At 40.2% G+C, this 13,990-nt stretch overlaps 1 protein-coding gene across 39 annotated transcripts in view; it reads left to right on the top strand.

The window, feature by feature from the left end:
• Positions 512-13,990, top strand: part of LOC100516957 (adhesion G protein-coupled receptor E2-like) — a 47,157-nt gene continuing 33,678 nt past the window's right edge. For 6 of the 39 annotated variants that reach the window (XR_002341612.1, XM_021083641.1, XM_021083634.1 and 3 more), the window contains exons 1-6: positions 1,253-1,276; positions 4,680-4,736; positions 5,055-5,174; positions 7,697-7,846; positions 8,771-8,824; positions 9,113-9,247. Coding sequence is in view for 35 of the 39 variants with exons in the window: in XM_021083641.1 (XP_020939300.1) it covers positions 1,270-1,276; positions 4,680-4,736; positions 5,055-5,174; positions 7,697-7,846; positions 8,771-8,824; positions 9,113-9,247 (523 nt within the window). In the remaining 4 variants the exon portion in view is untranslated. Of the gene's footprint in view, positions 1,277-2,546; positions 2,736-3,669; positions 4,510-4,679; positions 4,737-5,054; positions 5,175-7,696; positions 7,847-8,770; positions 8,825-9,112; positions 9,248-13,990 lie in introns of those variants that run through there. The other 33 variants (XR_002341611.1, XR_002341613.1, XM_021083642.1 and 30 more) reach the window with 26 other exon arrangements.

A 13,990-nucleotide genomic window follows, 5' to 3' on the forward strand; every position in this document is an offset into this window, starting at 1 on the left:
AAAAAAACAGCTGATAAGTACAGAGAACAGAGACCAGAGAGGGAAAGTGTGTAAAATGGGTGAGGGGAGTCAAAAGGTATAAATTTCCAGTTATAAAATAAATAGGTCATGCTGCTGTAATGTATAGCATGGCAACTATGATGGCAATAATACTCTATTGCATCTTTGAACATCGTTAACAAAGCAAAGTTTAAAAGTTCTTACCACAAGCAAAAAAATACTGTAATATGTGTGGTGATGGATGTTAACTAGACTTATTTTGGCAACCCTTCCACAATATATACAAATATCAAATAATTAAGTTCTGCACTTGAAACTAATGTTGTATGTCAATTATACCTCAATTTTAAAGTGTCCATTAATAAATATATCATTCTGTTCACTCTGACCTAAGGCCCTCATAGGGTGAAAAGACCAGTAGCGTTTCTTCATGATGGGGAGGTTTTCTAATAACACAGGATCACATAGCTCTATATGAAAATATTTAAAAACTAACCTCAAGGGACATTTGGTACAAATACTATTTATACTATGCAAATACTTTTAAAAAGTACTGCAGTTTCTGAGAAGTTGATCATAAGACAGATTAGGAGGAAGAAAAAAATCCAGACCAGCAATTTACAAATCAGCTCCTCTAGGACAGAAGATGTACTTAACAAACAAACTTTTTTCAAGACACAGAGACCCAGATCAGACTTCTTCCATGGCTGCGCTTGCTGGTCTCCACACAATGAGAAATAGATACTTAAGGTTGCTGCCAGGTAGGTGGGATTATAACAATGAGATATACGAGTAAATCTATGTGAGGATTCTCTATCCAGTTTGAGCATATTGTCTCTTTGTCAGGATATTTTACTTGTTTCCCAACTATCTCTATGGGACAAGTGTAAACATTTTAAGGATATTAGCACATTTATAGTCATTTTCAAAAGAGAAAGCTAGTGAAATTTATTCTTCGTGCAAACTTGAGAACTTTACAAAGATTCTCACTTTACTACCAGTATTAGTTCAGTTCTTCCAGAGAAACAGAATCACTGAGATGTATATCTATGGAGACAGGAAGAGTTTTATTTAAGGAATTAGTTCATAAGACTACAGAGGTTGGAAAGTTCAAAACATGCATGCAAAGGAGCAAGCTGGAAACCCAGGGAGGATCTGATGTTGCATTTCATGTTCAAAAGCAATTTGAAAGCAGAAATCCCCATTCCTGGTAAGGTTCGTCTTTTTTCTCTAAAACCTTCCACCAGTTGGACAAGGATTACTCACATAATGGAAGGTAATATGCTTTACTCAAAGTCTACTGATTTAAGTGTTAATCTTATTTAAAAAAATAAACCTTCACAGCAATATCTAAACTGGTATTTGACCAAATATATGGGTACTATGGCTAAGACAAATTGAAAAAATATGTTTTTTTTTTTCAGAAGAATAGATAAACTATTTGAAAGCTCTAATGTGGTAAGAGAAACACTGTTATTTAGGCTATAGGCTTTATGTGGGATGAAATGATTTGAAGGAAAATAACTGTTAACCAGTGGGAAACATACTAACAAAGTTATCTTAATTCTGATTAGTGTTTATTTCCTTCAATATTTAGGATAATACCTGTTGCTAGTAAGTTAATTGTTCCTTCTATGTTGTCTTCATTTGTTGCAAATTGATTCCTGGTTTTTATGAAAGTAGCCATGTTTATTATCTGATATGTGGAATATGATTCTTTTCTTTTCTTTTCTTTTCTTTTTTAATTGTTATTTCCCCAATACATTTTTTTCTACTGTACAGCATGGTGACCCAGTTACACATAGATGTACACATTCTATTTTCTCACATTGCCATGCTCCACCAAAAGTGAATAGACATAGCTCCCAGTGCTACACAGCAGGATCTCATGGCTACTCCATTCCAAATGCAATAGTTTGCATCCATTAACCCCAAGCTCATAATCCACCCACTCCCTCTCCCCCTTGGAAACCACAAGTCTATTCTCCAAGTCCATGATATTCTTTTCTGTGGAAAGGTTCATTTGTGCCGTATGTTATATTCCAGATATAAGTGATATATGTGGTACTTGTCTTTCTATTTCTGACTTACTTCATGCAGTGTGAGAGTCACTAGTTCCATGTTGCTGCATTATTTTGTTCTTTTTTATGGCTAAGTAGTATTCCATTGTGTATATATACACCACACCTTCCTAATCCAATCATCTATCAATGGACATTTGAGTTGTTTCCATGTCTTGGCTATTGCAAATAGTGATCCAATGAACATGCAGGTGCAGGTGTCTTTTTTAAGGAAAGTTTTGTCCGGATATATGCCCAAGAGTGGGATTGCTGGGTCATATGGTAGTTCTATGTAAAGATTTCTAAGGTATCTCCATGCTGTTCTCCATAGTGGTTGTACTAGCTTACAAACAGTGCAGGAGGGTTCCCTTTTCTCCACGCCCCCTCCAGCATTTGTTATTTGTGGACTTAGTAATGATGGACATTCTGACTGGTGTGAGGTGGTGTCTTGTGGTAGTTTTGGTTTGCATTTCTCTAATAATCAGTGATGTTGAGCATTTTTTCATGTGCTTGTTGGCCATCTGTATATCTTCCTTGGAGAAATGTCTCTTGGGTCTTTGCCCATTTTTCCACTGGGTGGTTGGCTTTTTTGCTGTTGAGTTGTTTAAATTGCTTGTGTATTTTAGAGATTAAGCCCTTGTCAGTTGCATCATTTGACACTATTTTCTCCATTCTGTAAGTTGTCTTTTTGTTTTCTTTTTGGGTTCCTTTGCTGTGCAAAACTTGTCAGTTTGATTAGGTCCCATTGGTTTATTTTTGCTTTTATTTCTGTTGCTTTGGGAGACTGACCTGAGAAAACATTTGTAAGGTTGATGTCAGAGAATGTTTTCCCTATGTTCTTTTCCAGGAATTTGATGGTGTCTTGTCTTATATTGAAGTCTATTAGCCATTTTGAGTTTATTTTTTTGCATGATGTGAGGGTGTGTTCTAGTTTCATCGATTTGCATGTAGCTCTCGAGGTTTCCCAGTAAGAGTTGCTGAAAAGACTTTCTTTTTCCCATTTTATGTTCTTGCCTCCTTTGTCAAAGATTAACTGACCATGGGTGTCTGGGTTTATTTCTGAGTTGTCTATTCTGTTACTGGTCTGTATGTCTGTTTTGGTACAAGTACCACAGTGTCTTGATGACTGTGGCTTTGTAATATTGCCTGAAGTCTGGGAGAGTTATGCCTCCCGCTTGGTTTTTGTCCTCAGAGTTGATATGGCAATTCTGGGTCTTTTGTGGTTCCATATAAATGTTTGGATTGTTTGTTCTAGTTCTGTGAAAAATGTCATGGGTAATTTGATAGCGGTTGCATTTCTGTAGATTACTTTGGGTAGAATGGCCATTTTCACAATGTTGATTTTTCCAATCCAGGAACATGGAATATCTTTCCATTTCTTTACATCTTCTTTAATTTCATTGATCAATGTTTCATAGTTCTTGGCATATAAGTCCTTTACCTCCTTGGTCAGGTGTATTCCCAGGTATTTGATTTTTGGGGGGTGCAATTTTAAAAGGTATTGTGTTTTTGTATTCCTTTTCTAATATTTCATTGTTAGTATACAGAAATGTGACTGACTTCTGAATGTTAATCTTATATCCTGGTACTTTGCTGAATTTGTTGATCAGTTCAAGTAGTTTTTGGAAGAGTCCTTAGGGTTTTCTATATATAGTATCATGTCATCCGCATACAGTGACCATTTGTGGAATAAGATTTTTTAATGCTGTACCCATTGAGGGAAAATCCTGTACAGACTCACCAATCTGAAAAGACTTTCATAGGGGTCATTGCCTCACATGAGTGGGGTGAGAGACTCTAATAGATGGTCTACTTACAGCCCGCAGGGTAAATTTCATTCCTTTGCACCCAGAGTGGTTTTTATACCACAAGTTTGGTCTGTGACTCATTTTCTCAGGACCAAACTGGGAGATTAAGGAGAAAGTCTGTGTCCTCTCTGCACTGTAGGAGGGCCAGGAACTCATTTGGAAGGAACACTAGAAGCCACAGGTGTTGTACCTGGGGCAGCCATTTAACCAGTAGATAGTGTCTCTACCTGCAGGTGCCTTAGTTCTTACTCACCATCTGTCCTCAATTCCTATCTCTTGATTCCAGGGCTCCATGCCCTGCTGACATCATTGTGAGCTAGGTCTCAAACTGGGGGCTCTTTCACTCCAATGCCCTGAAATATGAGTGTTAAATAAGAGGAGTGATCCTGGAAGAGAAATCCTCAGAGAAGATTGCTGCCATTGCCAAAGAATAAAGAACCTAAGTATGGGCAAAAGCATACCAGTCTAAAGGACTTTCTCCTCTACAATTTAACCCCTCTATTGGTAGAATTTGGAGTATCTAAGATGTGCCTCTGCTATCAGCTGTCTGTGTATACTCTGTCCTTTACCTGCAGCACCTAAGTTCCATGAGGCCTGTGTCTGTTGGTAATGGACTCCTCAAGGAGTCCTAAAAGATGGAGGTGAGAAGCTGAGTTCTCAATTCTGAGTAAAGTACAGGAGCCTGGGCATTGCTGCTGGAAAGCTGAAGGGTGAAGGGCCACGAGCCATCTTCTCAGGAGACAATGGCTATGAGGACAGGAGTTGAAGCTGGACCACGACTCTACTTTCTTTGTCATCTTTGTTTTTTTAGCCTCAGGACTCTTGCTGCTGTTTTTGCCATTGGGATTTGCAGCCCTGGAAACAAGATGTGAGTCTGCCCATCCAGCCCCTTTAGTGACATAAGCTCTGGAGTACATGCTGGGGTCTGGGTCCTCTTACCGACAAGGGGGGAAAAGAGGCGTATTCTTCAAGTAAGACTCAGAGAACATTTTCTGAACATAAGAGAAGCTATGTCTCCCCCCACCCCGCCACCCCAAATGCCCAGAGATTTTGTCTCTTCCTCTTCCAATGGCAGCCAACCATCCATCCACTCCCTTCCTTACTATTGGACCTCCAGCTTGCAGCTAGGTTTGTTCATTCCTTGACCTTCTGACTATGTCTCTAACCCCACATCTTCTGCCCGCAGCCTGTGCTTGGTGGTGCCCTCCAAACCCTCCGTGTATCAATGCCGATAACTGCCGTTGCTTTCCAGGATTTGGTTCTTCATCTGAGGTGACATTCACTGGCCCCTTGGAGAGTTGTGATGGTATGGAGCCTTGGGGTGGTAGAAATGTTCACACAAATTTGGGGAGAGATTGTGGTGCATCCATAGCCTTCAACCCTAAGAGAAGCACAGAGGCACTTTTCAATAAAGCAGAGACTTTAGAATAAGAATGTATAAGTGAAATGGGCAATCAGGTTTGCATGATGAGTAGATAGAGAGTTAATTTTTTTTCTTTTAATTTTATAGGCTATGAAAATTTTATAGTTTTATGAGGTTTCAAGGTAGCCTTATTTTTTTAATTATCAAATTTGAGCTCAAAGAGATTGAGTGACTTGTTCCAAAGTCACACAACTAATAAAGTGGTAGAAACAGATCCAGGTCTAAAGCAAAACAGAATCACCAAAAGAAAATTATAATACTTAAAAATTGTTATGGGAGTTCCCATCGTGGCACAGCAGAAATGAATCCAACTAGGAACCATGCATTTGTGGGTTCCATCCCTGACCTCGCTCAGTGGGTTAAGCATCTGGTGTTGCCGTGAGCTGTGGTGTAGGTTGCAGACACAGTTCAGATCTGGCATTACTGTGGCTGTGGTGTGGGCCAGCAGCTACAGCTCCGATTAGACCCCTAGCCTGGGAACCTCCATATGCTGTTGGTATGGCCCTCTTTTTAGACAAAAAAAAATTGTTATGGTGGAAATTTTTGTTTTAGGTATTTTACCCATTTTTTTAAATAATTTTTTTTTATTTTCCCACTGTTACAGCGAGGGGGTCAGGTTATCCTTACATGTATACATTACAATTACATTTTTCCCCCACCCTTTCTTCTGTTGCAACATGAGTATCTAGACAAAGTTCTCAATGCTATTCAGCAGGATCTCCTTGTAAATCTATTCTAAGTTGTGTCTGATAAGCCCAAGCTCCCGATCCCTCCCACTCCCTCCCCCTCCCATTTTTAAATGAGAGAAAAGAAAATAGCTTCGACATCAAGACTCTTCATCTACTCAAAATAGTATTAGATATATAATTATTGATAATAAAAATATACCTATTGCTTTAAAAAATGAGTGAAAAATACTCCTAACATTTTCTAGGAAGCTGTGTAGTGGATTTATGGGTGATTCTATTTGTTTTCACTTTTTTTTACTCTTTCTTTGTTTTCTAAGTATACGTGTGTCATTTAATATTGAAGGAAAAGTAAGTTTTATCAGAGAAAAAAAGATGCGATAACTGCACAGTCCTTCCATGACCCAAAAGGTATCCTAAAGTTTCCTTTGTGCTTTTGCGTATGAGTGTCTCATGGAGATTTATATACTAGGTGAACATGAAGAGGAGATTCTGCTGCTAATGTAACTGGATCCTGTCCCCTCCCTGGGAGCACACTTGTCTGGTTAAGAAATTTCTCATCCTCATGCTCTCCCCTCCCACACACATCATTCCATTCCCAGCTACCCCCAACTCCACCCCACCTCAACCTAACAGCCCTGAATACAGATTTGCAGACATTGCCACCATCTGAAAACAAGGAAGTCCCATTGCCCAGGTGGGGTCTGAACATGAATCTCTCAAGTATACATCCTTCCCCCTTACACTCAAGTCCCGGTACCTTCACCCACAATTTGGGTCTGGGGAAATCCTTGAGTTCAGAGAAAACACTCTGCTCTGGGGGAGACAGTTGCCTGCCCTGACTCATCATGACTTTGTACATTATTTCATGCTCTAAAATTCTTTGATCCCCTGCTTGGAATGTGCAAAAGCTGAACATTTTGCCTCTGCATTTTTACCAAGTTGTCATTCTTTGGCAATAGTGTCTGACCCCTGGTCTACAGTTCTCCAAACTACTCCAATGGAACTTAGCTCATGGCTTCTTTATTCCCATGTTTAGAGAACAGGGAAAAATAAGATGTCAGAAAACATTCCCAATGACTCAGCTGTGAGCAGCTTCTTATTTCTTCCTCATTTACCATCCATGACAGACTCTGATAAAATATGATTTCCCTAGGCTGGAGACAGCAGGACTCCTCCAGAGACATCCTGGGGCATAATGAAAAGTCCTTACCCTGGGAGCTGGTGGAGTGCCTGATGAGGATTGTGGGGTGTACCAGGGCCACTGTGAGTAAAGGGGAGGTGGAAGTGAGCAATAGGCAGGATCCTGACCACCTAGTTTTTACTTCAGGTGTGAATAATGGGTGTCATACTGGAAAGCCCTCAGACATGTCTCCCCTGCTTCCTGATAGCACAAACAGCAACCAAGAGGATGGTCTGGAGCCATTGCTTCTGTCTACCCCAAAAGGCCTACAAAGGGGATACAGACCTCCTTCCAGCCCCATCAGGCACAGCAGTGTCTTAATCTAGGTGCCTTCAGACCCAGACAGAGAAGAGATGAGCAGGGCAACCAGTAGGCTTTCTGGAGGAGCTTGCTCCAGTCCAGACCAGCCCCAGGAATGCCACTCAGAAGCTGAATTCTACCCAGTCTTTGTGTCAAACTCAGGATGGAGGTCAATATCTCTGCCCTGTGGGGACTCACACATTTGGGAGGTGACCTTTTGTCTTGTTGTGTTCCAGATATCAATGAGTGTGGACCATCCTGGAATGTGTCCTCTGAAATACATATAGACTGCCAGGACTTTAACGAGAGCTACTCCCTTTGCAAAAAAGGAAACAGTCTTCTTTCTCATGAAATGTTTGTGAATGAGTGTAGAAGCATGACCTCTGGTAAGAAGGAATCCACATCTTTCTTACATCCCGTCATTCATGAAGTTTGTGGTCACCCAGCCCACTTTCTCCAAGCGACAGAGAACTGTTCTGAGCATCTGCCTGATATCCCCCCTGTCTCCAAACCCTGAGGGTCAGAACCCTTCACAGAATGTCACTTCTGCCATTTTGGGATGGCCTTCTTGCCAGCTAGCATCTTGTTTTCTTAAAACAAACAGAGAGGTTGGCATTCAACATGCTGCAGGAGTTGACTTCCAGTGCAATGAGTTCCAATATACTGTCTGTATTCTTCATCACTGACTGCCAGGATAAGACCCTCCCCCACTGGAGCTCACAAAAGCTTGGCCAAGTCAGGAGCCCTCCGAGACTCCTCTGCCATGATAGACCCAAGAATCCTGTCCAGAAACAGGAAGGGGGAGATTTGAGACTGGGCCCACCTTCCCCAGCCAGCCCAGCCCCTGGCCAACAACCACATCTGGCACCCTGACCCAATTCCTTGGCCACTAAGCCTTTGTCTATTTCCCCATGCAAGGTTCCACCTTGCCCCTGCCCAATAATTTCAATTCACAGGCCTGTGGGCAACTCAAATGACTGGGGCCTGGGATGATGTTATGTCAGAATAGATAGGGTGATGTGGATTAACCCAAGTACATTCAATGAAGCTCTTATCTGGAGCAAATAAAAAATGAGTGCATCACTGAGGACCATTGTCCTAGCCCAACCTTAGTTTATTAAGGAAGTCAACACAGGCCCCATATTGACCCATACCACTTGAGGGCAGGGTGGACACTGAGCCCATTTAGCAGAGGCCCACACGTCAGCACCCCCTGAGCCACCTAGTAAGAAGGCGATGGCCAATGCATATGTGGTTGAAATCAGAGCTCAACTCTCCCCTCTTTGTAATCTCTCTGTCTATCTGCCTAGGTCTAGAGGCACTGCTGATTATAACATTGAAAACTGCAGCTGAAAAGCTTAAAGGTGAGTCTGCCTACCCAACCCCATAAGTGACATATGCTGGAGAGTGCCTGCTATGGTCTGGGTCCTCTCACCAACAACAGAGGGGAGGGAGGCTTATTCTGCAAGTGATGGTCCTCTAAGGATAAGAGAAGCTGTTACTTCCTCCCCAAATGTCCAGATTTTGCTGAACTCTTCCACTTCTGCTGGTAGCTATCCCTCTCTTCTTTCCCCTCCTCTACTTTTGGGCCTCCAGCTTGCATCTGGCCTCCTCTATTTCTTGGGTCTTCTGACTATGGTTCCTCCCCACAGCCTCTGACCCCACAGAATGTGCCCAGTGGTGCCCTCCAAACTCCAAATGTGTCAATGCTAATAGCTGTCGCTGCACTTTGGGATTCAATTCATCATCTGGAGAAATCATCACCAGCCATTCAGAGAGTTGTGACGGTACAGAGGCTTGGAGGGAGGGTGGCATACCAAAGTTGTGGGAGGAGATAGTGGGGCCTCCAGAGTCCTCATCCCTGAGAGCAGCACAGAAGCATTTTAACAAGGGTAAGAGAGAGGTAACAGCTCAGGGAAGTATGAGGGGAATAGGAAATAAGATTTTAGTAGGTGGAGTGTTGAGATCTTACACAGCAGAACTGGGCTGCCTATGTTCAAAGTATAGCTCTGACACTGGCTCCCTGATATTTAGGAACTTGTCTTTCCTGTCTCTGCTTCATTTTGTTTGTCTATATATTCGGGATATTCATTGTACTGATCCCACATCCAAGGACTGAGTTGTTTTTTTTTTTTATCATACTATCTTCCATCATGTTCTAACCCAAAAGACTGGACATAGTTTCCTGTGCGGTACAGTAGGACCACATTGCTTACCCAGTCCAAAAGTAACAATTTACATCTAATAACCCCAACCCACAGAATGGGAGAAAATTTTTTTCAAACAATGCAGCATACAAGGACATAATCTCCAAAATTTACAAACAATTCATACAACTCAACCACAGTGACAACAAAAACCCAAGTGAAAAAAATGGGTGGAAGGATTTCCCGTCATGGCTCAGTGGTTAACGAATCCGACTAGGAGCCATGAGGTTGCGGGTTCGATCCCTGGCCTTTCTCAGTGAGTTAAGAATCCAGCATTGCTGTGGCTCTGGTGTAAGCCGATGGCTACAGCTCCGATTAGACCCCTACCCTGGGAACCTCCATATGCCAGGAGAGCGGCCCAAGAAATGGCAAAAAGATAAAAAAGAAAAAAAGAAAAATGGGAAGAAGACCTAAATAGACATTTCTTCAAAGAGGGCATACAGTTAGCCAGTGGACTGAGATTTAATATTTACCTTCTTGAGGAAAAAGTAAAGTATTAATACAGAGAAAATCATCAAAAAATGCAGGCTATTAGCATCATTACTATGGTTACTATTTTTTATAGCACAAAGAAATGGGGTAAATAATGCACCAGTGAAAGGAAAGAAACTCCTAGGCCCATGAAGCTCAGGTTCTTTTAGTAGCTCAAGTTCTCCAAGAACGCTTGCCCACTCACAATCATGGTTCCCACCTCAGTCCTCACAGCAGACCCAGGAAGCAAGCAGAGCGAAGATTGTGGGTTTTTTCCCACCTTCAATCATTTTGCCCAACCTCCAACCCTCACCACCAACAATGACCACTCTCTGTATCCATGAGTTCGAGGGATTTTTAGATTCCACATACAAGCAAGATCATGTAGCATTTGACTTTTTCCATCTGACTAATTTTACTTAGCATAATGCCCTCAAAGTCCATCTATATTGTCACAAATGGCAAAGGTTCCTTTGCTTTAATGTCTGAATAATATTCCACTGCATATATACCACTTTTTTGTTATCATTCATGTTCAGTGGACACTTATGTTCTTTCTATGACTTGAATGTTGTAGATAAGGCTGCAATGTACATGGGGGGGTGCAGATATCTTTCCAAGTAAGTTTTTTCATTTTCTTCAGATAAATACCCATAAGTGGAATTATATAGTAGTTCTATTGTTAACTTTTTCAGGAAACTCTATAATGTTTTCCATAGTATATATACCAATTTTTGTTCCCACCAACAGTACACAAGTGTTCCCTTTTCTCCCTCCTAGCCAACACTTGTTATTTCTTGTCTTTTCCATAATATCCATTCTAATATGCGTGAAGCGTTATCTCATGGTGGTTTTCACTGCATTTCTCTGATTGTTAGTGATATTGTGAAGTTTTTCATGTTCCTATTGGCCATTTGGAAGTCTTTGGAAAATATATATTCAGATCCTCTCCCCATTTTTAAATTAGACTTTTTTTTTTACTTTGTCTCTATTGAGTTTGTGTAGTCCTTTTTGTATGTTGGATGTTATCTCTTTGTCAGATATTTGATTTTCAAGTATTTGCTCCCAAGTTGTAGATTGACTTTTCATTTTGTTGATGGTTTACTCCACTATTTGGAAAATTTTTAATTTGGTGTAGTCCTACTTATTTATTTCTTTTTTTGTTGCCTTTGCTTCAGGAGCCAAATATAAAATATATTTTCCAATACCAATGTCAAAAAGTTTACCCCGTATGTTATCTTCTAGGAATGTTATGGTTTCAAAGTAATATCATTTTTAAATTATCACAATTGACCACAAATATTTTGATTTATTTATCCAAACAATTAATAATAAAGTGGTAGAACCAAGCTCAAGGTCTAAAGCTAAATACTTTATTTTTCAACACCACACAATCATAAAAGGAAATAACATTATTTTAAATGGTTAAGAGGTAAACTTTATGTTATTTATAATTTAAACAATTAAAAAGTGGGAGGAAGATAAAATTATATGATTTTTTACAACAATAAATACTCTTCATCTACTCAGTAGTTTTAGATGCATGCTTATTGCTAATAAGTAAAAATACTCCTAATATATTTGAGACAATGAAATGTATAACTAAAATTTTCTAGGAGTCTGTCCAGTGGACCTAAGGACAATTTTCTTTGTTTTCTTTTTTTACATTTTCTTCATTTTTTAAGTATCTATGTGTTACTTAACATTGGAAGAAAAGTAAATTTTATAAGGAAAAACAGATTTGTGACTAACACTTAGCCCTTCCATGACCCTAGAGAAATTCCTAAGGAATTCTTTGTGCGTTTGCATGAGTGTGTCTCACAGAAATTTGTAGACTGTTGAACATGGAGAGGAGATCCTCCAGCTAATATTACTGGATCTCAGATCTTTGCTGGGAGCACAGTTTTCTGGTTGAAGACTTTCCTATCCTCATATCTTCTCCTCCTCAACCTCCATTCCATCTCTCCCCCACTTGACTCCACCCCACACAGTCAAACTTTAAGACAGATCTCCAACTATCACCACCATATAAGAATAGAGAAGGAAGTTCCAATGACCAGGTAGAAGCTGAACATGAATCCTTCCATTGTGCATCCCTCCCAAATCCTGTCGTGTCTTAGAGCTGACACCCACAGCCTGGATATGGGGCCTTAGAAACTAAATCTGGGTTTCCTTTGCTGTGCAAAAGCTTGTCAGTTTGATGAGGTCCCATGGGTTTATTTTTGCTCTAATTTCTATTGCTTTGGGAGACTGACCTGAGAAAATATTCATGATGTTGATGTCAGAGAGTGTTTTGCCTATGTTCTCTTCTAGGAGTTTGATGGTGTCCTGTCTTATATTGAAGTCTTGTATCCATTTTGAGTTTATTTTTGTGCATGGTGTGAGGGTGTGTTCTAGTTTCATTGCTTTGCATGCTGCTGTCCAGGTTTCCCAGCAATGCTTGCTGAAGAGACTTTCTGTTTCCCATTTTATGTTCTTGCCTCCCTTGTCAAAGATTAATTGACCCTAGGTGTCAGGGTTTATTTCCGGGTTCTCTATTCTGTTCCATTGGTCTGTCTGTCTGTTTTGGTACCAGTACCACACTGTTTTGATGACTGTGGCTTTGTGGTATTTCTTGAAGTCTGGGAGAGTTATGCCTCCTGCTTGGTTTTTGTTTCTCAGGATGGCTTTGGCGATTCTGGGTCTTTTGTTGTTCCATATAAATGTTTGGATTGTTTGTTCTAGTTCTGTGAAAAATGTCCTGGGTAATTTGATAGGGATTGCATTGAATCTGTAGATTGCTTGGGGTAGTATGGCCATTTTTACAATATTGATTTTCCCAATCCAGGAACATGGAATATCTTTCCATTTCTTTACGTCTTCTTTGATTAAAGTTTTATACTTCTCGGCATATAGGTCCTTTACCTCCTTGGTCAGGTGTATTCCGAGGTATTTGATTTTGTGAGGTGCAATTTTAAAAGGTATCATATTTTTGTATTCCTTTTCTAATGTTTCATTGCTGGTATACAGAAATGCCACTGACTTCTGAATGTTAATCTTCTATCCTGCTACTTTGCTGAATTTATTAATCAGTTCAAGGAGTTTTGGGGTTGAGTCCTTAGGGTTTTCTAGGTATAGTATCATGTCATCTGCATGCAGTGACAGTTTGATCTCTTCTCTTCCTATATGGATGCCTTTTATTTCTTTTGTTTGTCTAATTGCTGTGGCTAAGACTTCCAAAACTATGTTGAAGAGCAGTGGTGAGAGTGGGCATCCCTGTCTTGTTCCAGATTTGAGTGAGAAGGCTTTCAGTTTTTCCCCATTGAGTAGTATATTTGCTGTGGGTTTGTCATAAATGGCTTTGATTATATTCAGGAATGTTCCCTCTATACCCACTTTGGTGAGGGTCTTGATCATGAATGGATGTTGAACTTTGTCAAATGCTTTTTCTGCGTCTATTGAGATGATCATATGATTTTTGACTTTTTTTTGTTAATGTGGTGTATGATGCTGATTGATTTGCATATGTTGAACCATCCTTGGGAACCTGGGATGAACCCAACCTGGTCATGGTGTATAATTTTTTTGATATGTTGTTGGATTCGGTTGGCTAAGATTTTGTTGAGAATTTTTGCATCTGTATTCATCAATGATATTGGCCGATAGTTTTCTTTTTTGGTGGTATCTCTGTCTGGTTTTGGAATGAGGGTGATGGTTGCTCATAGAATGTCTTTGGGAGTATTCCTTCTTCTTCAAACTTTTGAAAGAGTTTCCGGAGACCCAAAAGAAAACAAAAAGACAACTTACAGAATGGGAAAAAATAGTTTCAAATGATGCAACTGACAAGGGCTTAATCTCTAGAATATATAAGCA

Source organism: Sus scrofa, chromosome 2 (assembly GCF_000003025.6).
Source record: "Sus scrofa isolate TJ Tabasco breed Duroc chromosome 2, Sscrofa11.1, whole genome shotgun sequence".
Lineage (NCBI taxonomy): Eukaryota > Metazoa > Chordata > Mammalia > Artiodactyla > Suidae > Sus > Sus scrofa.